Source organism: Astyanax mexicanus, chromosome 23 (assembly GCF_023375975.1).
Source record: "Astyanax mexicanus isolate ESR-SI-001 chromosome 23, AstMex3_surface, whole genome shotgun sequence".
Lineage (NCBI taxonomy): Eukaryota > Metazoa > Chordata > Actinopteri > Characiformes > Acestrorhamphidae > Astyanax > Astyanax mexicanus.
Window position 1 is genome coordinate 22,502,427 of NC_064430.1, and position 25,528 is coordinate 22,527,954.

The 25,528-nt window shown below is 37.9% G+C and overlaps 1 protein-coding gene across 3 annotated transcripts; it reads right to left on the bottom strand.

Moving 5' to 3' along the window:
• Positions 1–4,304: 4,304 nt before the first annotated feature.
• On the bottom strand, positions 4,305–25,147 carry pla2g6 (phospholipase A2, group VI (cytosolic, calcium-independent)). 3 transcript variants are annotated; one of them, XM_022665408.2, is made up of 18 exons: positions 25,041–25,147; positions 23,340–23,554; positions 20,586–20,801; positions 19,764–19,944; positions 18,476–18,663; positions 17,841–17,937; positions 16,541–16,723; positions 15,009–15,117; positions 13,938–14,057; positions 12,727–12,817; positions 10,977–11,140; positions 9,367–9,517; positions 8,367–8,503; positions 7,259–7,336; positions 6,892–7,046; positions 6,213–6,383; positions 5,840–5,913; positions 4,305–4,739 (listed from the first exon to the last, which is right to left on the bottom strand). In XM_022665408.2, exons 2-18 carry the CDS (start codon positions 23,546–23,548, stop codon positions 4,595–4,597), a joined length of 2,469 nt encoding a protein of 822 aa, XP_022521129.2. In that variant the 5' UTR covers positions 23,549–23,554; positions 25,041–25,147; the 3' UTR covers positions 4,305–4,594. The 3 variants fall into 3 exon arrangements, with proteins under 3 accessions (XP_022521129.2, XP_022521131.2, XP_022521130.2); XM_022665410.2 differs by lacking the exon at positions 13,938–14,057; XM_022665409.2 differs by lacking the exon at positions 7,259–7,336.
• Positions 25,148–25,528: the final 381 nt, after the last annotated feature.

A 25,528-nucleotide genomic window follows, 5' to 3' on the forward strand; every position in this document is an offset into this window, starting at 1 on the left:
TGGGTAGGAAAGGTTATTAACAGAAGTTATTTCAAGGCATAGGAGGTCCTAATTTTTTCCTCTTTACAAACATATATTTTTGTTCATTTACAAAATGATTTTTGTTCATTTTACAAGCCTAAGTATACAAGTCATTTTTTTCAGTTTTGTATAATTTATAGTATAACTATTTGTATAGTTATATTTGCTCCATCTCTCAATAATGTTTAAATAGAACTTAAATGTCCTCAAATGATTAAACAAAGGAAATTTCAAATATGCCTAAAAGTTAGAATACATTACAATATCTTTACTTTAACAACATAAACATATACAGCTCTGGAAAAAATAAAAGAGCACTTAAAAACGATGAGTTTCTTTGATTTTACTAAATTGAAAACCTCTGGAATATAATCAAGAGGAAGATGGATGATCACAAACCATCAAACCAAACTGAACTGCTTGAATTTTTGCACCAGGAGTAAAGCAGCATAAAGTTTCAAAAGCAGTGTGTAAGACTGGTGGAGGAGAACATGATGGCAAGATGCATAAAAAACTGTTATTAAAAACCAGGATTATTCCACCAAATATTGAGTTCTGAACTCTTAAAAGAACAATGTTCATTTTACTCAAACATAAACCTATAAATAGCAAAATCAGAGAAACTGAAGTGCTCTCTTCATTATTTACAGAGGTGTATATATAAATATAGTGGTATTAAATACTGCTTAAAGTGCACTTTAGTGTCATTTTTTTCCAGTAGCATCAAAGTGTACACAATACGCGAAGTAATATATTTACAATATACTTCAAGTGTATTAAAATTATGTTTAAAAACACATACTTAAATTACAGAAAAAAAGCACTAAAAACACAATCTAATGCTTTTATGCTGTATTTAAATAGCTTAACGTAACGTTAATGTTAAAAGTATGTACTTTTCTATGTTAAGTATACTTTTAAAAAACATATACTTAAATGCAATTTTCTTTTACAGAGGGAGTTAAAGAGTTTAAACTCAGTCATCCAACTGAACACACTGAAACAGAGTTAATTATATCTTTTAATGAAGAGATTCATAGCTCATATAAATTAGATTTAATGAATAGATTTGTATTCAGTGCAGCAGTAATGGAGGAGTATAAAACACACAGTAAATCACACAGTAAATTATAGTCAGTTTGGGCTAATGTAACCCGAGCTCATCAAATCAACACAAAGCTAACAGAACAGAACAGTAAATACACTTAAAATAAACAGTTTTACACAGTGAAGCTGTAGAAAAATGCCTCAGGCAGCTTTAAGTTTACAGACAATTAAATGAGTCATCAGTGAATAATTGCTGAATTTGGGTCAGATTAAATCAGATGTATTAAACAGTAGATTCCGTAAACATGTGAGGAGATTTAAGATAAACACTGTATAAACTGTATATATATATATATGTATATCAGTGTAGATCAGTCAATTAAATGATTGAACCCTAAATGTGAAAAGTTCTGGCATTTTGACCTGAATTTATAACTGTAATTTATGAGATTTTACTATTTAAAAACTTAACAATGATTAATACCCACTATAAACTGGATATTAAAAGGTACAGTTATATTCTAAAGAGTTTATGTCAGTTTTTCAGACAGGGATTAAGCTTTATCTTGGGCTACACAGAATATTAAATGGAGATTTTTCATTTAAATAAAATTTACTCTAGGAATAAGCCTAATCCCTTTCTGGAAAACTGCCCCTGTGAGTTTTTTAGCATTAAAAATGTATAATCAAGGATAAATAATGTTATTCTACATGTACAGGAATTTATAAGAAGTTGCCTAACGTTTTAAATAATTTTATTTCTATTTCTTTTCTATTCTTCTCCTAATATATCTGGCCAATTGTCCCTGGCTGCTACTATTCAGCTGTTTATCCCCTATATATCACTAGTGATGCTCCAACAACAGCATTGTCGAGTAGCATCACAGCGCTAACGGAGGAAAGCGCAGCGACTGGGTTCTAATACATCAGCTCACAGATGCAGCCTTGTGCTGATCCACATCACCCTAGGAGTGATGAGGGGAAAGAGAACACCATCTACTGTACCCACCCAGAGAGAGCAAGACCAACTGTGCTCTCTCAAGACTCCGGCAGCTGATAGCAAGCTGCATAAACGGGATTCGAACCAGCAATCTCCTTTGATTTTTATATAATTTTGTGCAATTGTGCAATGATATATATATGTATATATATATATAAACAGATAATCCATAGTTTGCAATTCCAGGTCTGGAGACTCGCTCCTCAGTACAGCTTTACCTGTTCCAGGTAGCAGCAGCACACCTGATCCAGCTCATCAGCTAATTCTCCAGCCCATAGTGACCTGGCTCAGGTGTGTGGAGCTCCGGGTCCCTAAGACTGGACTGGAAAACCACTGGTGTAAACGATCAGGGAGATTAGCATCAGCACTCGCTGTCTTAGTTAAGATAAACTGGATTAAGTGATAAATAACTGACTTTTTCATCATTAAATAACATCAGTTTATTTATTTAATAATAATAGGCAACAAACCATTTGGATTGATTATTGATTATTACACTGCACCTTAATTTGTTTATATGTTAAGAATTATGTTTAAAAGCCTATTTTCTCAATTATTCCCTGAGACAGGGATTTTCATGTTTGTTGCCTCTGGAAAACATGATGCAGTTTGATCAATTGGGAATCATGCTGAAGTAGTGGGTCATGTTTCTCAAAGTTTTTGATAGATTGATTTACAAACAGCGACCCCTAACCTCCCAAAAATGTGGCTGATGTTTTTCCTAAACAATTATATCAACAAATATATAATTCTAGAGAGAGTAAAACATTTTTTCCCATAAATTTAAAAGGGAAACCTGTTTGAATAGAGAATTTACATGATTTTAGCCATGATTTAATCTGATTTTAACATGAATATTTTGAAAACTTTTGATGCAATACAGACGTTCATATGTAGGCATTATTTAAGGATAATGAAGGTTAATATACTGGTAAATACTGATATATTCATGTATATATGTGACAACAGACATTATTCAAGTATTCAACCCTAGATAAGTGATAAACAAAAAACAAATAAAAAACAGACATTAATAGGCAGCACTGTGTTGATGTTGTATTAAACGTCAGTCTAAGCAGAACTTCTTCAGATTAAAGTTCTCTGAGCTCTAATGCATCTGATTCAACCGGAGCGCGAGAAATAAAACAGTAAACTGAGTTTAGAGAGTCTGGCCTTTAGTCAGTTTACTGGTTCAAATTGTGCATTTTTTTATTATATACTACATATATCCATAAGTTTGTGGACTCAAGCTTACTGTAACTCTGTACTGTAACTAATTTCTTCTGAAACAATGGAAAAATGTAATGTTATGTTTCACAGCTAGGTTCTGGATTTAAACTGTGTCTTATCAGCAGTTCAGCTCAAATAAAACTCTCTAGCAGGAATCATTCCGCACCTGAGTGTGATTACTGTTTTCACACCTGCTCAATCGAAGAGTAAAAACCAACCAAAGTCCGTTTTCACCGAAATAAATAGTTTTGGTGTGAAAAATCTCAAGTCTAGGACTAGGCCTAATCTCTGTCTGGGAAACCGACCCAAAGGGTTTAAGCATGTTTACGTGTCGAGATAATAGTTCACAGTGGTGGTGAACGGACTCGAGTCTTAAGATATAACCATAAGTATAAATGTATTACATTAATTATCACACTAGCACTTTTCTGGTGGAGGGACGCATGCTGGGAGTTCTAAGACAAAATAGTCGTCAAAGAAATGTGATCTCATTTTTTGGACTATTTTACTCTCAACAACATTTTACATCAATTTTAAAATTCTCAGGTAGGTTTGATGGTTAGTTTTTTATATATTTTCTAATGATAAACTTCTGGTTCAATTCACCACCACTGTAAAAAAAACTCAGTTAATTTTAAAATACACTGAATTATCCTTTTAAACTTGTAATTTCACTTTTTCAGAAGAGGTGTCTCAATATTACTGGCCATATAGTGCACAAACAAAATGAAAAAACACAGAAACAGAAAAACACTTCCAAAGTGCCATCTACTGGCTGAAGCTGATCCCACAGCAATACAGCTGTACTGACCCTTATCAATAAAATACCCACCATTATTAAATGAGCTGATAAACCAATTAACTCTGACCGTTATCTCTTTAATATCCTTTTCACTGAACCCACTTTATCCCCTTTCAGAGCAGGTCTATCAGATCTTCCTTTTAGTTAAATCCGCACTGTGACCCACTGCTATTAGTTTATACTGGAAATCCTCTGTGAATGCATCCCGCTCGGCCCTGCTGCAGCCAATCAATTAATCGATTAATAAACTAATCAATTAATCTCTAATTATAGGAGAAACAAGAGCTCAGTAGAAACCAGAGTGAAGGTAGAAGGTACTGACCACGGTCTCGTCACAAGCTCTGACCAGTTACAGGTCTGTACAGGACTGCAGAATCCATACAAATAAGATCAAAATGCCAAAATAACTCTGTCTCTCCCTCTCCCTCTCCCTCTCTCTCTCACTTCCTCTTTATCCTCTTCCTCCTCTCTCTGTCCTCCTCAGTGTTTGTGTATCAGGGCTGCAGGAGCTGCTGGCTGAGGGTCTGGATGGTCTCCCGGTTCTCGTACAGGTACATCTGCGTCTCCCACAGCATGTCCACCAGCACAGCGTCGCTCACCTCGTCCAGCATCACCTCCACCGAGAGCTGAGGACTCAGCCTGAGAGAGAGGGAGATGATGATGAAGATCATGAAATATATTTTACAGTTATTTAAACAAACACTGGATGTGCTTAAACATCTAAAACATGTTGAATTTAGTGAACACTTTTATTCAAAGCTACGTAAAAAAAATGCAGTACCGTATTTTTTGCACTTAAAATCCTTTAAATCTTCCCCATAATCATCAGTGCTTCTTATAATCTGCTGCTCCTTATGTATTAATTCTACCAATTAGATATTAAGGAGCAATAAATTAGCACTAGCCACTAACCTGCCACACTAGCTCTTTCAGCCATTCAGAGATGAGTATTTTAGGCCTGTGGTCTGCTCCTAACCCCGTCTAGCACTGCTGGAGCAGCATTAACGTTAGCCACTAACCGCGCTAAGCGCTAGCTCTTTCACTGTTTAGAAGTGAGTATATCGGGCCGTAGTCTGCATGTTTACCGTGATAAAACAAGCTACGTGATTCGAAACACTAGCTAATATCACCCTGGTTCCTCAGTGTAGCACTGTCAGGAAATGTCTTCGTACTACAGAGCACGAAAAGTAAAACAATATATATATATAAATAAAAAACCAGTGCTTATTTCAAAGTGTCTCACTCCTTTAAGTACCAGCATTAAAAAAAAAAAAAAAAAAAAAAAACATGATTAACTAATGAACTAATTTCTATAATTGAATTAGTTTTTAAATGATTGGCACAGCTAATATAAATATAATTTAATTTTTCCAATCTAATGCAGATTATTTTATTTACTTTTAAATACCCATTAATAAAAAAATAATAAAAATAATAGCAGAGTAGTATGATAGAAGACTTTTGAATAATGCAAAACATTCCAAATCATTTTTATCATCAAAATTATAGAATTTTTTATTGTAAATTAATAATAGAGCAAGCCTTTTCTGCAGATATTATTAAAAAGAACTCTTAAAAAACTGAACTGCATCGAGCATCGATTTGAAATAAGTTTCTCTTTGGATTAAATGTTTTTATTTTTTACCTGTATTTTTTATTTTATTTTATTTTATTTTTTGGATGTAGGAAACATCCACTCATATGCTCATATATTACCCTGTAAGATTAAAGGCAGTCACCTGTGATAGTTTATATCAGTCATCTCACACCACGCTCTCGCTCGATCTACAGCACAGCCATCTGAGTCAGTGCACTACAAAACAAACAAACAAACAAACAAACAAACAGAGCCATCAAGAAAAGGAAGCCATCAAACAGGAACATGAAATAATTCCACCTACAAAGTTCATCTATTAGTGTCCTCAGTTCCCAAACGCTTAAGTGTTTTATAAAGGAAAAATGATCCTGTACAACGTCTTTACAACATGTTGCAGCATCAAATTCAAAATGAGGGAATATTTGCAAAAAATATTCGTAAAACGATAAAGTTTTTAGTTTGTGTGAATGTGCAGGTGTGTGTGTGTGTGTGTGTGTGTGTGTGTATACACTTACACAGTCCACTAGCATCTTGCCCAGTTCTTTGACCCCTACAAAGCTCTTGGCCAGTTCCAGGGGGTTGGAGGGTCTGAACACGTCCACAGAGTTCACCACCACCTGCGGAGGTTTACCTGTACCTAAAGACACCACCACACCCAGCTTACACACCCCCTCATCCCCCCCACCCTGCACTCAACACACACACACACATACAACACAAAAGTACAATTAAATCCCTCAAATATTATAACATTAAACTGCATGAATATGAGCTTGAATAACAGCTATGTTACTATTAAGGGAAATTATAAATTATAAGCACTGAGTACTGTGTATTATTAGAGAAATAGAGAAAATTATATTATATTAAAACAATTTGTTATTTTTTTCCAACCTACCTTGCCTATCTAATATTTAAATGGTAGTAATAATTAATAGAAATATATATTAACGTGGAAGTGCATTTCCCCTTTTATGACATCAACAACAGTAACTTGTAATCTAACTTAGTTACTTTTAAATCAAGTAATCTGTAAAGTATCTAAGCTACTTTTTAAAGGAGTAATCAGTAATTGATAAAATGCTAAAATTACCAAAAACTCTCTTATATTAAGTTATATTACGTTATTAAGTCCCCCCACCTGTTTCACACCTCATTAAAAGCAGTGTGTGAGCAGGTAACAGCGCTGGATACCTGATTCTTCAGAGCTCTGTTATAGTGGTGGATCTCCGTCATCGCGTCCAGAGTCGGGTTATTGGCCAGCAGTCCTCCGTCAAGGAAGCGTCCCATTGGTCGGAAGTATGTGGGGGCGGCGCCGCTGGAGCGGGCAGCACGCCACACTAGCTGCTCTGAGAGAGAGAGAGAGAGAGAGAGATGAAAAGGTGATGATGAGGATGGAGAGATAAGCTCAAACGCATCACTCAAGAAAGAACCTAATTACGGACCAAAGTGCCGTGCTGTATTATATCCCTTTCACCAAGTGCGTCTCTCTCTCTCTCTCTACCTCACTGTGACCATTCCTCCCTCTCTTTCTCTCTCTCTCTCACACACACACACACACCTTCATCTGTCACCTTTCTACGCTTTCTGAGAGGCTCCAGAGTGTATCCCACTATCAACACATCCTCATCCTGCCAGCCTGCAAGAGTAACACTGACACTGAGAGGCTGCACACACACACACAATGTACAACATACACAAACAAAATATACACACACACACACTATACAACACACAAAATTCAGGCTATATGAGAAACAAGAATAATATTATACACAGGAGTGCTGTTTGTTTTAAGGTAAATATATAAGAAATAATAAACCCAAAAAAACTTTTTTTTTTAGGTTTTAGTAATGATATGGAACGATGGATCAGAAAAACAAAGGTATAAGTAAATATAGATTTAAATTTTTCCTTGCAACAGAAAAAGGTAATGTACCAAATTAGTCCTAATCCAAGGTACAGGGAAGGTTTCGACCAGCCAACCTTAAAAGAATTCAATTCTAGACTAGATATTTATTTACTGTATTATACAATCTCAGGCTAGTTTTGATTCTTTAAATATTTGAATACTGTAATGTTCTGAGTTTAATTGAGAGCTTTAATTAAAGAAATAAATGCAAGTGTAGAAGCAAGTGTATTCTACCTTCAGCATCCTGGGAATGTGTCATCCTATGTGTGTAAGAGCTCTCAATGAAACTCCTTAACATTACATTACTCTAATTTTAAAAGCATCAAAACTAGCCTGAAATTTTATAATACAGTAAATAAGGCTCTGATTGGTTGAAAGCACTGCGCTTACACATCTCTGTGACTCAGCAGTGGAATCAACATCAGTGACAACTTGCAAGATTAAACTATATGCAAACTTTAGAACAGGGAGTCATACAAGCGTACTAGAAGATCAAAATGCGTATCAGTTACATAACATAAACATGTCCTGAAAAAACAGATCACATTCTAACATTTATAACTAAAACTGCTCCTTATTTATCTGCAGAGACATGCATAAGCTATATCGCCCCCTAAAGGCTAATCCAGGTACAATATTGAAGGCCTCAACTGGATCACCTGTGAATTGTGTATGTACTTTATATTTTTAGAAGATCAGTCGAATTGTTTGTATATATAAGTGTGTGTGTGTGTGTGTGTGTGTGTGTGCGTATTACCCTCTGGTATAGTAAGTGGTTTAAAGGTAGCAGTAGAAGCGTAAGGAGGGTCTCTGGTCAGAGCAGGAGGTTCATAGTTTCTGAAAATGTGCAGCTCTCCCGGGTGCCTGTCTGCCAGAACACTGGTAACCATCACCCTGAGAGAGAGAGAGAGAGAGAGAGAGAGATATAGATAGAGATAGAGAGAAAGAGAGAGAGAAAGAAAAAGAGAGAGAGAGAGATAGAGAGAGAGAGAGCGAGAGAGAGAATAAAATGACAAGTGGAAACTTTACAGTATCACACCATAAACACAAGCATACATATACAAATGAGCTTTGGATTACAAGGTGCATTTTATGCGACATTACTAAACAACAGGGGTGTCACCTTGTTATGTTTCCCCTTTATTTCAGCAGGTCACACCACTGGGTGGCAAGAGCTGTAAAGCTAAGCTAAGCTACGTAAACAAATCTGTAATTAAAAAAAAAAACATTCACAGGCGAGTCAGACAAGTTAATCGTGTGCTGGATGTTAATCTACACAGACTTCTCTTCTGAAAACTGTTTATTTGGATGAGTAAAGCGCTTCTGTTTATTTACAGTAAGCTTAGATTTTTCCAGATTTCCACTAAAGCTGGAGCATTAGCAGTAGCATTAGCAGCTAACCGCTAATGGTAATGCTAAAGCTGTTCCAGCAATGCTATCCAGGGTTAGCAGCAGGCTACAGGCTGATAATGCTCAGCTCTGGACAGCTAAAGAGCTAGCGCTTAGCGCTGTGGTTAGCGGCTAATGCTAATGCTAATGCTAATACTGCTCCAGTCTCTGTGCTGGAGAACTAAACTGAAACTCCTGTATAACTCTGTACTTCAGTGGAGTGTCTTTACTGCTCCTTAATACCTGACTGATAGAATTCATACATAAGGAGCACCGGATTATAAGGAGCTCTGATGATTTTGGGGAAAATTAGGATTAAATAAGGATTTTTTGGGGCGCTTTCTAGTGAGATAAATACAATACTGTACTTGGGGTGTTTGACGTCAGTCATCTTGGTGTTTTCTCCAAACTCATTCTTTAGAAAGTCCTCCAGAGGAGCCGACTCGTACGGCCTCGAACCCTTAAACACCTGCTCCTTCATCCGGAAGTACAGACACCGCAGATACTCCATCGACTTCCCTAAACACACACACACACACACACACACACATACTCAAGAATAATGATCACTTGCACTTACTTTATGTAAAAATCAAGAGAAACCCCTTATAGCTTCACCTTACTAGCACAAAGTTACAAACGACTGCTGTGCCGAGAACAGTTTACCAAATATGTACTTGTGATAAAGCGCGTTCATATCCAGCAAGGACAGAACAAAACTTTATGGGTAGTGTAGGGCGAGCGCTCAGAAGCAGGGCCAGTAACCATGGCAACAAGGAGGTACAGTTTATCCGACACCGTTTATTTACACACCAACACTAATATTTACAAATTTACAGGTGTACGTACTTGACGAGAAAAGAAAACGAAAAAGTAAACAAACACAAAATAATCTCTTCACGCAGAGAATAAGGTCTATCTCCTATACAGTCGTATAGAGCTTCTTTTCATGGCCGATATCCCAAACTATCTGCCCCCCTACTCATAGATCCAGTACACCTTTTATACCATTAACCCCTCCCATGAACATACCATTTTTCACACAGGTAGAACCGGGTAATGATACACCAAGTACATGGTACTATGATATAATAAGAATAACAATATTAGTAATAATAATAATAGTAGCAAATTCTAATCAGTTTGTAAGTGCTGAAATCTGTACGAATTTCAATGTACATATAAAATACACATTCACATTTCTTCCCTTTCTTTTACAGGTACACACTCCCCCTCTCTTCTGCAAGGATGGACTCACCCAGGTAAGTAAAAGGCTTTGAGTTACGTGTAGTACCCTTTTGTCTCAACAGGCTGAGCATGAGTGTACACAGGTAAGTATATAGTCTTTATGGTGATGAAGAGGGGCATAGCCTACTTCATCACAGTACTAGAAAATGACACAATTATACAGGAGTTACGATCACCTCCATGACCACACATGCAAAAAAACAAGCACCTAGGTATGAAAACTGCTTTTACAAACATTTGTGAATGATTGGGTCTCTCTCAGTGGTGTAAAACATGCCGCCACTTTTTAATTTGGCAATTCAGTAGATGAGTCAGGGTTTAAAGCATTGGCCAGGAGAACGGTACTTGTCTGAATGCCTCGTGCCAAGTGTAAAGTTTGGTGGAGGGGGGATCATTATAATCCTGAGAGCTACATTATGTAGAGGCTAAATTACTGTATCAACTCTGAGCTGATGTATTTGTTGGCTCAAAATAGCTTTTCTGCATCAATAGATAAAAAAACTTATCCAGGCCTGGATATTGCTATTTTGAAATACCACGACTTTTACAGGTTTTCCCTGAAACATGATTTTTGAAAAATAATGGTGAAAAACTCCCATAAACACATTCCTAAACCTTGTGGGCAGCCTACAGTCTTTAATTCTTCACAGTCTATTTACTGAAGCTACAATATATGGTGATGTTTCCGATAAAATGGCCAGTTTAAACAAACAAACAAACACACACACACCGTGAACTATAGCCAGAGCCAGAATGCCGCCGGTGCTGGTTCCAGCCACCCAATCAAAAAGCTCCCTGATTGGCCGACCGGCTGCCTTCTCCAATGCAATCAACAGCTGGATCAGAACCAAACCCTTAATGCCTCCTCCATCCAGACACAGCAATCTGTCCGTCCTACAGAAGAGGAGAAGAAATGCTCTCTATTACTTTTTGAGTGACTAAAATCATATCATACATCATATGATGTTTTTAAAGGAATCGACTGATGAACAAACAAAACGGAAAAATGGGACACTTTTCTTTAACAGTATGTTAGTACTTGATATTTGTAGCTTAATCTGGTGAACAGGCTCATCTGTACATAGTAAATGAATAGTGAAGTGATATATCAGATTATGAAGGAACACATAATGAATATTTAGTATTTAGATGCAATTATCTGAGGAGCTGTTTGTTAACCTGTGGTTTCTGAGGCTGAAAACTCTGATGATCTTATCCTGTACACTCTCGCTCTTCTATCCTTTCCTGGGGCGGTCCTGATGAGTGCCAATTCCATCATTATAACGTTTTTGATGATCATTTTAAGTTTTTTTTTTATTCTTTTCATAGAGCTATTCACTGTATACCTGTAACTCTACCTCTTCACTACTTTACTTTAACTGATGCTCTCAAACACATTAAGAGACAAGAAATTCAAGTAATTAACTCTTGATGAGTTCAGCACAGCTGTTAACTGAAAGCCTGAATTCCAGGTGACTCTACCTCATAAAACTGACTGAGAAAATCCAGCACAGATGTTTAAAACTGATAATCTAAACAAGAGGAGATACTTTGGAGAATGTAAAAATATAAAACATATTCTGGATTAGCATTTTTTTGTTTACTTAATAATTCTGTATGGTTTTCTTTAGAGTTTGGCTGAGTTTAGTATTAATCTACAGTGCAGAACAAAAAAAAAACCGAATGTAAGCTTATACTGTATATTTTAAAAGATACAATATGAAATTCTTTATGTAGACTTTAGGTATATGACTGATAAAGTGTATTTGAATAAAAATATAAATTTTCTTGTGATCTATTCTGCATTTGGAATGAACATCACAGTGTGAGAGTGGAACGTGGGTAAGTGCTTTGATGAAAGTGTGGTCTGAAGCAGACTTCCTTAAATGCTCACATGGGTCCCTCGTGAGTCTAACACTAGATATAACGGAAGCCCCTGTGGCTAACACTGCACTGGGTGCACAATCGTCTTCTAGAAACAGCAAGGGCAGCTTTGTGTGTATATACATATACACATATATATATATATATATGTGTATATGTATATGTATATACACACACACACAGGGCCATCTCTCAAAATTAGAATATCTTTGAAAAGTTCATTTATTTCAGTAATTCAGTTCAAAATGTGAAACTGCTCGAGGTCTAGTGTAAAGTGTCTAGTGTAAAGCCATCAGTGATGGCTTGGAGAATCATGTCTGTCATCTGCTGGTGTTGATCCACTGTGTTTTATTATCAAGTCTAAAGTCAGTGCAGTTTTGTTTTCCCACAAAATCTTACAGCACTTCATGTCTTACAGCTTCCCTCTGCTGAAAACAACTTTTATAGAGATGAGGATTTCATTTTCCAGTAGGACTTGACACACTGCCCACACTGCTGCAAAAAGTATCAATTGATCTTAAAATATAATATTCTAATTTTCTGATACACTGATTTTTGGGTTTTCATTGGCTGTAAGCATAGGCATATATCCTCACCTTGGACTTCCTGCTCTCTTCCCGTCCACCTCCATAAGACCTGCGCTCATGGCAGAGAGGGCAGCAGCTGTGTGAATTATGTCACCAAACCCTGCCAGCCAATCACAAGCAAGAAATCGGCCTAAAAGTTAAACTTTACTCTTAACGCCTTACTCTTATACACAGTTAGGACAGTAGAAAACGATTCTTGAAAAGCTGAAAAGAGAAAGAAATCAAATGGAGAAGAAAAAATCAGCAAACAATGTGCAGATTTAATAAAAATCATTACAAAAACACACAGCAGGGATTTAAGGATTTTTTTTACATGCAGGAAAAGCTCTAGAGGGAAAAGCTTAAAGGAATAGTTCAGCAAAAAGTGTGAAAAAGTGAGGTGAATCAAACCATGTTTACAGATAATCCAGCTTTAAGGTTTCCAAAGTTGTGTGTAGTGATTGGACCCTACGATTACCACTAGGCAGTTAGTTTCTTAAAAAGTATCTTGGTTTCCTTAACACTGATGGTGGACCTGTGAATAACAACCAAACTGTAACATAAAAGGTCCTATTTTAGTGTTCTATAGGCGAACTCTGAAATGTGCATTGCACAGCATGATTAAGGGCATGCCAGTGTGTCTTTGCTATCGTAACGACTGGAAAAGTACACCTTGTGCTTCTCGAAAGGCACAAAAGTCATGTACTAATTCTCTTAATTAATCATAGGTGTGGTTAAATAATGTTGGGCATAACGTGAAATATAAAAACCAATCAGTGTCTCTCTTTTGCTCATCATTCTCTTTGGCGGATTGCTATTTTAACGGTGCGGCTACCTGGACGTGTCCAACAAACGCTTCTCAGCAGAGGAAACTGAGCTGCTGGTTGACGCTGTGAAGGAGCTCCAGCAGCTCATTTACGGGAACAGCAATGTTATTTTATTTACTATTCTGTTTACTGTTGATGTAAAAGTTGGGTTTGTGCTGCTGTGTGTTCATGTGTGTGTAATAAGTGGGGGTGTGCGCTTGGCTCGGCGCGCCGCACCTGTGTTACCGAGATAGCGATGAACGTCCAACAAAACTGAAGACTCTGACTTGAGACACTGATCTGGATTAACTGTGTTAAGTGTGTAAACGGTGTAAACATGATGTTTGCTGAACTTCCTTTAAAGAGGCAGATGAAGATCAGTGTGAGGAAGCAGGAGGATGAGCTGGAAGGTTCTACAGGTGTTTGGGGGTTTACCTATAGCAGGAGGCGGAGCTCTCCTCATGCTGGGGAGCGGGATGTCGGGGGACTGCGGAGGCCGACAGCGCTCCACCCCGACACTACACAGCATCTTTAACAACACCTTACGATTCGGGCCTTCAACGCAAACCATGGGTTAATGAGTACAAACCGTGCTCACACACAGTTACAGAGAGAGAGAGAGAGAGAGAGAGAGAGAGAAAGAGAGATAGACAGAGAGAGAGAGAGAGAGAGAAATAGCTAGAATAAATGTAATGTGTGAGAGTACAAATAAAAAACATGCAAGTTATGTAATTGTAATTGAGGGTTTCCAAGCATTAAGCCGTTTACACATCGCGTCTGCATTTCTCCCAAATTCCAAATAAAAATATTCTCATTAAAAGCATTTATTTACAGAAAATGGGAAATGGCTGAAATAACAAAAAAGATGCAGAGCTTTCAGACCTCAAATAATGCAAAGAAAAAAAAAAGTTAATATTCATAAAGTTTTAAGAGTTCAGAAATCAATATTTGGTGGAATAACCCTGGTTTTTAATCACAGTTTTTTTCCATGCATCTTGGCATCATGTTCTCCTCCACCAGTCTTACACACTGCTTTTGGATAACTTTATGCCTTTACTCCTGGTGCAAAAATTCAAGCAGTTCAGTTTGGTTTGATGGCTTGTGATCATCCATCTTCCTCTTGATTATATTCCAGAGGTTTTTAATTTGATAAAATCAAGGAAACTCTTATATCTGTCCAGAGCTGTATTTCTAGACCAATAAGATAATTTACAAAACATGATCATCAGAATACCAACTGAAGCTTGGAAACCCAATAAACTGCTATGAAATGCTTTTCATAGGCATAAAAAAATGTAAATCCATTATGTTAAAAAAAACATATGCTCATATATCATGCGTTAGATCACGCTAGAGTGCTATTACAATATTTATAACTGCTTATAAATATTGTATAATCTGCTGAAATTCATGCACAAGCATTTTTGGACACCCTGAATCTCCTCCTGTATCTCCAGAGCTCCATAAACTGACTGGAACTGGAACATACACCCCCTGACCCCTCACCCTTGCTGGTGCGGGCCGCGATGAGGCCGGGTGTCTCCCCCAGGTCATTATGGATCTCCACGTCAGCTCCGAACACGATCAGAGCTTTAATCAGATCCATGTGATCCAGCTGCACAACAAACACAGAAATGAAGACTGTCAGTCTGAGAAAATTCATTAAACTGAATTAACACAATTTTCTGTTGTTCAGTTCTGCAAAAAAATCATACGCACATCAGGCCTGTTTTTCACAATAAATACATAATTATTTATCGTACAACAGAGTGGCTTGCAATAGTATTCATACCCCTTGAACTTTCTCATATTTTGTCACCTTACACTTACAATGTCACGCCTATTACAGACTGTGTAGTCCAAAACCTGGACTCCTCCTTATCTGTCAATGTTCAATCTCTACCTCAGGACTCCAACCCCCAGAATGCATCTGTCTCTTAAACATGTCCGGACTCCACCAATCAGCGCACTTTCTCTCTCGTCATCTCCGGAATTCTGAGATTGTTTTGATTAACTTAGGGTATATAAGTCAGTCTATTTTGACATGTTTTCCGCAAAGTATTGCCACTGTTATCCAGCGACATACCGAGCGTTCTTTATCTGTTTGTATTACCGTATATGACCCGTTTTTTCCCTTTTTGACTCGGACTCTGTATTTTGGTTCAGGTTTACTCTCTTTTGTCTAGCGATTTGGCTCTAATGCATTGGTTTATTGTCTCTCTGGTTCTGACTCTTGCCTGTATTACGACTACGATCTCTGTTTTTGCCCCTTTTATTAAAGCCTCAACTAGTTTTACCGCATGCATCTGACTGTAATGTAATGTTACACACAAACTTAAAACTAAAAATGTACTTTATTGAGATTTTAAGTGGTATATCAACACAAAGTAGCACATAACTGTGAAGTGGAATGAAAATGATACACGGTTTTAAAATTCTAAAAAAAAAAAAAAAAAAATTTAATAAAAAAAAAAACGTAAAAGTCTAAGTATTCAGCCCCATTATATCAATACTCAGCAGAGCTGAATTTCACTGTAGTTACAGCTGCAGGTCTTTTGGGGTTTGTCTCTACCAGCTTTGATCATCTAGAGACTGTAGATATTTTAACCCCATTCTTCTTTATAAAACAGCTGAAGATCAGTCAGGTTGGACGGAGAGTGACTCTAAACTATTCCACTGTAGCTCTGGCTGTATGTTTAGAGTCATCGTCTTGCTGGAAGGCCTCAAGTCTTTTACAGCCTTCAACAGCTTTTCCTTCTCCAGGATTGTTCTGTATTTATTTATCTCCATCCATCTTCCATCATCAACCCTGACCAGCTTCCTAAATCTGTCCCTGCTGAAGAAAAGCTTATCCCCACAGCATGATGCTGCCACCACCATGTTTCACAGTGCGGATGGTGTGTTCAGGGTAATATAAAAACACCTTTAAGTTTGTGGTTGTAAGATGAGAAACTGTGAAAAAGTTTAAAAGTAAAGCAGCTACATGAAAGCCTTAATCAGAACAGGTGTTCACTAATATTGGGATATACACAGTGTACCTTCATGGCCAGGTGCAGTGCTGTGTTGCCCCCCTCCCCCTTAATGTTGGGGTCCGCCTCATGGGTCAGCAGGGTCATGGCTGCCTCAAAGCGCCCCCTCTTGGTCAGGATGTGTAACGGACTCTCGCCAGTTTTACTGAGGTAGTTTACGCTGCACTCGCGGTCCAGCAACAACCGGCTCATCTGCAGAACACAAGGAAACGGGGGAGTGGATTATTGTAGAACAAAAAACACACACACACACACACACACACACAAAAATTATAAGACAACAGTATGTATAATTTATGAGCTGTTATCTTGTTGTTATCGACCATGTTGGAAGTTATGTGGGAATTAGGGCTGGATATTGAAATTTGATACCATAAATTTACCGTCCGAAATGTCTCAGAACTACCAAACTACCAGAAGTAAAAAATTAAAAAATAATAAAAACATTTCTCTCTCTCTCACTGTCTGTCTGTCTGTCTCACTCTGTCTCTTTTGCTTGGGTCTTTTTCTCACTCTGTCTGTCTTTCTCTGCCTTTCTCTTACTGTCTTTTTTTCTTTGTCTCTGCGTCTCTCTCACTGTCTCTGTCTGTCTCTTTCTCTCGCTCTGTCTCTTTTGTTCTCGCTCTGTCTCTCTCTCACTCTCTTGCTCTGTCTCTCGCTCTCTCTCTCTCGCTCTGTCTCTCTCGTTCTCGCTCTGTCTCTCTCTCTTGCTCTGTCTCTCTCTCGCTCTGTCTCTCTCTCTTGCTCTGTCTCTCGATCTCGCTCTGTCTCTCTCTCGCTCTGTCTCTCTCTCGCTCTGTCTCTCTCTCTCTCGCTCTGTCTCTCTCTCTCTCTCTCTCGCTTTGTCTCTCTCTCTCTCGCTCTGTCTCTCTCGTTCTCGCTCTGTTTCTCTCGTTCTCACTCTGTTTCTCTCTCTCTCTGTCTCTCTCGTTCTCGCTCTGTCTCTCTCACTCTCGCTCTGTCTCTCTCGCTCTCTCTGTCAGTCCATCTCTCTTGCTCTGTCCCTCTCGCACTATTAATAATGTCGCCTCACAATAATACAGGAAAATTTCAATAAAATATGACAAAAAAAGGAGTAATATTATGCTGGATATTAGTATTGAATTTAAAGTACAGGTCTGGCAGCATCTGGCAAAAATAACATCCACATTTAATAGCCTGTCCCACGGGTCTCTACATTCTCATTAATCTGGCGTGGGGGGGGGAGTGGTGAAGGAGTGAAGGTAACGGGACATGATGCTATATCCTCTCCCGTGTGCTGGTGAGTGTATGTCCTAAAACAATGTGCTTTAGCTGCAGTGCTGCTGACCTCAGCTGTTTTAGCCCAGTGGAGAGGAGTTCCCCCAAACACCGGGTCTTCTGCCTGCAGCTGAGCGGGATTAGACGCCAGAATAGCCTCAGCACAGCTAGAGAGAGACACAGGAGAGAGAGAGACAGGAGAGAGAGAGAGACAGGAGAGAGAGAGACAATTACTTAAATACAGTGTATACTGCAGGGGGTATGACATTCCTTATTGTACGTAATAATATAGTTATAATTTTTAAAACAATAAAATAAATCAAGATCATCATAAAAACAGATTCTGTCTTAAAAGCAATATATTTAATATTTGTTTTTCTATTTACTGTGATGTTTAAGAAGGTTTTTAACACAGTTTTTTTTTCTTTTTTCACTTTTCTCAGTAAAGTGATGGCGGCACTCGGAGCTGAAGCTAGCTTTATGGGATGTAAACAGTGGTGTTTAATAAGCTTCTCGTGCACTTTTTAAGTGTCACGTTTTAAATGTCAGTTATTTTACCAATGAAGTGTGGAGCTACTTTGAGCCTGAATAATGGTTTAAAAAGCAATTTACTGGGGCAATATATGCCCTGAAGCAGTCGTTGTAAAGAGTGCTGGGTAAAAAGCACAAATTACTGGATCTTAATGACACACAGCTCCTCCTCACCCCCTGGCGCTGTACTTCATGGCCGTGTGGATGGGGTAACCTGCACCCCCTATGATGTCACAGCTGGCCCCGCCCCCCATCAGCGCCTTCGCCGTCTCCACCTTCCCGAGCCGACAGGCTACATGCAGCGGCGTTTCCCCGGCCATGTTCACCTCATTAATCCCGGCACACATCTGTGAGCACAGCACCTGTAATACAGCAACACACACAAGCTTAGAAAAAGTGGCCACATTATTAGAAACATCTACAGTACCTTGTGATCTCGTGCTTCCATTCAATGGCCAACTTTATTAGGTATACGGACTCTACTAGTTACAAAAAGTTTGATGGTGGGTCTGGACCTAAAAGTGGGTCGTGGACAGCTTGTAAAAAATTAATACACTTTAAATAATAAAACAATTTTTTTAAGTAAATTAATGTTTATCTGATTTTGTACTTTTTTATATTGGGGAAAAAACAGACTTTGAATGCAGAGATATGAATAGAAGCAAAATATTATTTATTTTGTGCAGTTTTTAATCTTAACTTTTATACATGTAGTTAAAAAAAGCACTTAAAATGCTCTTAAATTGTATTTGCATGCATATGTCATGTCCTTAATCATGTTATCATGTCCCTAATCAAAGGGACTCAGTCCTTAATCATGTTAATCTGAGCTAAAGGCTACAGCTGCTGTTTCCATGTGGGTCAGCCAGACGTCTTCCTGTAGCAGTTTTCACCAGTAGGAAACAGTACTCATCGCTCCCTGTTTTCTCTTAAGAAAAGAACTTCTACTTTTAATAGTAACAGAGTTCTCTGTGTTTTATCTGTGTCTTTTTCTAGTTATTATAATGATGAAAGTGTGAATATGCTGTGTGTAAATGCTGCTACAGTAGAGAGTAACAGCAGTAATTTTATGTGTTCCACCACTGATTTCCTACAGACTAAGAGTTTAAAAATTCACAATTTTTAAAATCCATTCCCAATCCTCAGTTTATTTCCATTGCTACTTGTCAGCTACTTGTAAACTCTTGACCAATTAATTGTTTGCTAAAAATAGTCCCCTCTTTGAATAAACTAAATAAACATTTTTTTGACTGGCCTCTTTTTAGAAACACCCAACAGCTTGTCTTTCCATTAACTGGCCACTTTTATTAGAAACACCTGACAACTTGCATTCACTGGGAACTAGTGTTTATAGAACGTTATCAGCGAGCAGTTTTTTGGAGTAGGGTGTGGATAATCCCTGCTTCAGCAGATGTTCTACAGTCTCCTGCTACACCTGAACTGATGTTGGCTCCGGTCGTACCTCCACGATAGCAGCGGAGTCCTGTTTGGCTGCACAGTGCATGGGCGTGTCCCCGTTCTTGTCTTTGATGTCGGTGCGAGCCTGACACTCCTCCAGCAGCTCCCGAACACACGCAGCCTCGCTGCGTTCACACGCGATGTGCAGCGGCGTCTGGCCCTGAGCGTCCCTCACGTTCATCTGACTGCAGGACATTAGAGATTATTAATGTCTATAAACATATATACATACACATATGTAGCATTTAAATATAAAGTTAAAATTTCACTTTCAGAGTCAAGCGGACTAAACATGTTGTCAGAGGGCCCAAAAAAATCCATTATTACGCTCCTGAGTCTGATTTAAACCCTACATGTTTTAGTAAACAGAGGGTGAAAACTGAGTTTTTTAAAAACATTTTTAGAATGATGGTAATTAACATTGCAACATTGCAACAGCATAGACCTGTTATTTAATAAAAGTGCTCATTAAAAACAAATCTTCCAATGATTAAAACACCTAAACATCAGTAAATTAGGCTACAAGAATGGCGTCTAAATGACTTTCCTCTAATCTAATATAATTTTACGTGAATTAAGAATGTAAAAAACCCTTTCTAAACAAACGTTTTAATATTTTGTACAGCCTACTTAAAAAAATGGAAAAAAAGCTATGCATTGCGTGAGCGTGAGCCCCAGAGCTGCGTGATTATAACATTTAAACTTGTGCAGCTTTTTTTAAAACACATTTTGATTTGTTAATTTCTTTTTCTATTAAACTGCTAAAAATATTTTATATTTTATTAATGATCCAGCACTTGGTTGGTGTAACTCTAGATAAACTCACCTCAAAACATAGTTGTGCTTTAAGCAGTCCCGCAGGCCAGTTTCCACCGCGATGTGGGCGGAGCTCCAGTCCGGGTGGTTCCGCAGGCAGTCCACGATTTGCTGAAGCGTCTCTGGCTTTAAAGGAGGGCGGAGCGTCTCGTAGAATGGGCGGAGCTTCAAGCTATACTGAGGAAACCAGTTCATGGCATCTTCCTCTGACGCCACCTGGAACAAACTGAAGAAGACAGAGAGAGAGAGAATGAGTAAAGGACTAATCCGTTGTCGGTATAATCTGAGATCTATGAAGGTACTGGCCATCAGCAGCCGGAGTCTAAGAGAGAGAGCACAATTGCGCTTTCTCTCCCTGGGTGGGTAGATGGCTCTCTCTCACCACATCCCCCTTATTTAATGATAATCAGCACAGGCGTCTGTTAACTGATGTATCGTAGCTGGAGCACTGTGCTTTCCTTAGGGCACGCTGGCAGCCCAGTGATGCTGCATCAGTAGGATTTCAAAGAGTTGTTGGCTAGCTTTTCAATTTGGGGAAACACTGGAAATGATGAAAGTATGCTGTGCTGTGGTGTGCTGGGGAGGAAGCATGAAGAAGAGGGACGAGGCGCGTCTGGACAAGCTGGTCAGGCGGGCGGGGTCCGTGGTTGGTGTGAAGCTGGACTCTGTGGTAACGGTGGCAGAGAGGAGGACACTGCACAAACTACTCTCCGTCATGGATGATGATGGTCATCCACTGCCTTCCATCATCATGGATCATAGGAGCAGTTTCAGTGGCAGGTTCTTGTACAGAGCTGCTCTACGGACAGACTGAGAAGATTGTTCGTTCCGAGAGCCATCAGACTCTTCAACTCCTCCCAGTGGAGCCGAAAGAGAGAGGACAGTTGAGGAACGAGTCTCATATGTGCTTTCTTAATTACAGCCTTTCTTTTATCTGTACTGGAAAAAAACATTTTGTATTATGTACATCTACACCCTGAGACTCTATTGCCATTTTACTGTACACCCTGTACATTTGCACCCCCGGTCACTACACTACTCACCTAACTTAAATACAATACTTGCACAGGTTTATGTTTAATATTGCACTACCTCATATCTATGACTGATTACTTCCAATCTTTGTATAGCTTTTGTATATATATATATATTTATGTATATATTTTTAAGTCTCAGTTTAGAATTATTATATTATATCCCTCGCTGTTCTCTCTTATTGTACTACACTTATTGTTTGTTTCTACTGTGTTGTGTATCTGCTACTGGCTTCTAAATTCCCTTTGGGATTAAAAAAGTATCTTTCTGTCTGTCTAGTATTTCCCATAAAGAGCAAAAATGCAGCATCAAATTCAAAATAAGTGAATATTTGCCAAAAACAACAGAGTTTATTGGTTTGGACAATAATATCTTGTCTTTGTGGTGTATTAAATTGAATATCAGAAGAAAAGGATTTGCAAATAATCGTATTCTGTTTTTATTTATATTTTACACGACATCCCAACTTTGGACATTGGAATTAGGGTCTATCTCAGTTTGGTCTGTGGTCTGACTAAAGCTCTACACAGCGATTCAGCACTAATATAACAAGAAGCTTCTGTTAGAGTGGTGTGATAAGCAGATAACCCAAGATCTGCAGTCTTGTGACACCGAGTCACAAAAACAATGACCAAAAACAAGCAGTCAGGAGCTTCACCACCTCAATCAATCTGCTCTAACATAATCAGACCAGCAGAGTGTGAATGGATGGAGGTGGACTATTACTATAGTGTAGATTATACTGCGGAGGGTTTTACTCGACTCAGATTTGGCTGTTCAATACAAATATTTGACTAATTATTCGTGCTCTTTTTCCCATATATAATTATTAAACAATTAAAAAACCTCCAGTGCTGCTTTCCACCATATTAACCCTTCAGACCCTGCATCCATTACAATAGACATTACGTGTTTTCTTATTTTTTCAAATGTTTTGTTGCAAATAACACTAATTGAGACTTGTTTTTAGCCAGAATAGACTTTAAACGAGCCAAAGAAAAAGTTTATCATCCAATAAAACAATAGCTTTGCCCCGCCTACTGCACTGGAAAAAAAACAAAAAACAGCACTAAAGCCAAATAGGCAAATCAAAAAAAAAAAAATTACAATTTACTTATTGTATGTAATTAAGAACATTTTTGTCATGTTTATTTTAGCGTTTAGGATGGCTTGTGAACAAAAAGGTCCATAAATGAAAATAAAAATGTTAAGCACAGGCTCTCAATCCAATAGTCATAGAAAAACAGTTACTTATTTTGGTGAATTTGAATTAATGTAATATATATATATATATATTATATTATAATGTTAGAGTCTTCCTTTGTGTGCACTGCAGACAAAAAAAAACAAAAAAAAAATACTCCAGATGTATGTAGCTTAGTATGAAAATGACACTTAGTATGAAAATAACATTTAAAAAAATGTTAAATTGTGGTTATGTTATTGGTTTATCTTAGAAAAGCAAGACAAAAATATATTTACATTCTATAAAAATATATAATATATATTATATATTAATAATATATTAAATTAATTCAGTTAACAACACTAACCGCTTTTCTACCTGTGTTCTGGCTGACTAATTAAATCCAGGGCGAGTGGAAACACACCTAACAGCCAGTTGAAGAGCTTTGTTCAGTTTTCTATATGATCTATATGATACGCTAAAATACACAATTAAAATCAGGTATGTCCTGTTTTCTGTCGCTGCGCTGGAGAAGAAGCTCACCGTAACGCCGTGGACGCGCTGTCAGGCAGGAGCAGAACGCAGTCCCAGGACTGGCTGGAGGTGTTCCTGTACAGCAGCATCCTCCCCTCCTGCTTCAGACGCACCTTTCCATTATACTCCGACAGCTGGACGTCCCGCACCCGGTACGGGTTACTGAACAGGTTGGACACGGACGAGACGGTGTCCAGGATTCGCCCCAGGAACTGCATTCTGACCTGGAAGAAGAGAAAGATCAGGAATGACTAACTACTATATAATACCAGGGTCACAATACACAATCCTTTCACAGTACGCGACTAATCGGTGACACAGGGTCACAAATTACACATTTCTGACCTTCTTCACCTTTCGCTCGACCCCTCGTGATTTACACTCCTCTAATCAGTTGTGTTTAAACATCCCTTGCTCTCAGCCGAAATTTAAAGGTGATCGGGCTACAGGCATTCTGTACCTGCTTCAAAACTTATAAGAATAAGTTATAAGACTAATCTTACCTTTTTATAAAGGAATCAGAAAAATCTATTCTCTCAGGTATTTGAGTCCTGAGCAGATTATGATGTGAGCTTTATACTGGTCTACTGTCTTGTCATCAGGTTCTTTTATAACGTTTCATATGATTTTTTTGCTAGTGTTTATACACTATTTTCTGTATCTTTAATGCTTAGTTTTTTTGTGTTATTTTTAATTTGCCTTTAAATGTGCTATCTAAATAAAGATGACACGACTTGACCAACATTTATTACAAGAAGAAATATTGAAATAAACACGCATGAGAACTAGAATTGCCATTCCAGACAATCTCTAGAGAGGAGAATACCCACTTGAAGTGAGCCCAGAATGAATGGGTTCTTATGAAGAGATTGAGTAAAATCAGATCCACTACCAGAATTTAGTTCATTGTTCAGTATCTGTATCTGTATCTGAAAATTACCCTGAAAATACTCTGAAATTCCTTACAGATCTTTATCTCTACAAGTATAAATACTAGTATGTTATGTCACTTTTCTGTTTTGTGTTTGGATTTGACACTAAAGAAAAGATGATGTTCTTGTTTTTATTACATTAAGAGACACAAACATTATTTTATCATCTGTATGAGCAGAGGTTATACTGTTAGCCCAGACTCTGTATATTTTGTATTTTGAAAATAATGCAAAATCCAATAAAAATAAATTATTTAAAAATAAAAAAATGTGATTGTAAAAAAAAAATAATTGACCAGTGCTAGATTAAAATGCTTAAAATTAACTAACTAACTAGGCTACCAAACACTGTCCCAAAAAAGCTGACACACAAATACAAACTAACCACAAAAACAGAGTGAAAAACTTCAACTACGGGTCGCCACATGGATCAGTTCTGGCGTTGCGTTATCTTTAGCTATCTTTAGACATCGACAAACTGAAATAAGCCTTAAAACCGAACGCATTACAGAGTAAACCCACGTATGTGTGTTGTTTAACGAGCCAAAAGACTGTCCAATAAAATAAATCGCTATTTTACTGTGAATTTGGCCGCATTTTCCTGCAAACACGACTAATATCGCGACTCTCTTTCAGCCCATTCTAAACACAGAACTCAACCATCTGCTCTATTTCTCTAAACAGCGCTAAAATATGCAATAAACCCTTTCCCGCCGATATTCTACAGCCTTTTATGCTCTATAAACGCTTAAATAAAGAGCTTTACTATGAATTTTACCTTATTTCCGCTTTAACACGCTGATCCTCACCGCTGACTTTCTGACGGAACATCAACAACCATGATTCCCTTCAGCAGATCCACCCTCGTGTTTGACTGACGTCTGAGTTACCCAATCAGCTTGCGAGAAGCTGCTCCAGTATACGTCGCTTCGCCAATCAGCGGCGCGTACAGTCCACAAAGGGCGGAATCATCAAGGAGCCTCATCTACCTGGCTAGCTAAGCATAAGGCCAAAATTATTCTTTATTTACCAATTAATCAATCAATCAACATTTAGTTTTACTCGTCAATACATTGAGGGTAACCCTTATTTTCAATGCATCCGAGCATTTACAACTTAAAGGGACAGAAAAATAAATTTTAATTAAAACTGAAATCAATTATTTAATCAGGTTAAAGCTAAAATAACAAACAAAACAATCAAAATAAATGGTAAAATCATTAGAAAAACAAGCAAACAATATTAGATTTGATTAAGATGAAATAA

Excerpts from the sequence above, each read along its gene's own strand:
- pla2g6 (XM_022665408.2), bottom strand. The coding sequence starts at position 23,548 with ATGCAGTTCCTGGGGCGAATCCTGGACACCGTCTCGTCCGTGTCCAAC. Across the intron at positions 19,945-20,585 it reads AAGCACAACTATGTTTTGAG|TCAGATGAACGTGAGGGACG; the intron begins GTGAGTTTATCT and ends AATGTCCTGCAG. Across the intron at positions 7,047-7,258 it reads TAGAAAGGTGACAGATGAAG|AGCAGCTAGTGTGGCGTGCT; the intron begins GTGTGTGTGTGT and ends TCTCTCTCTCAG.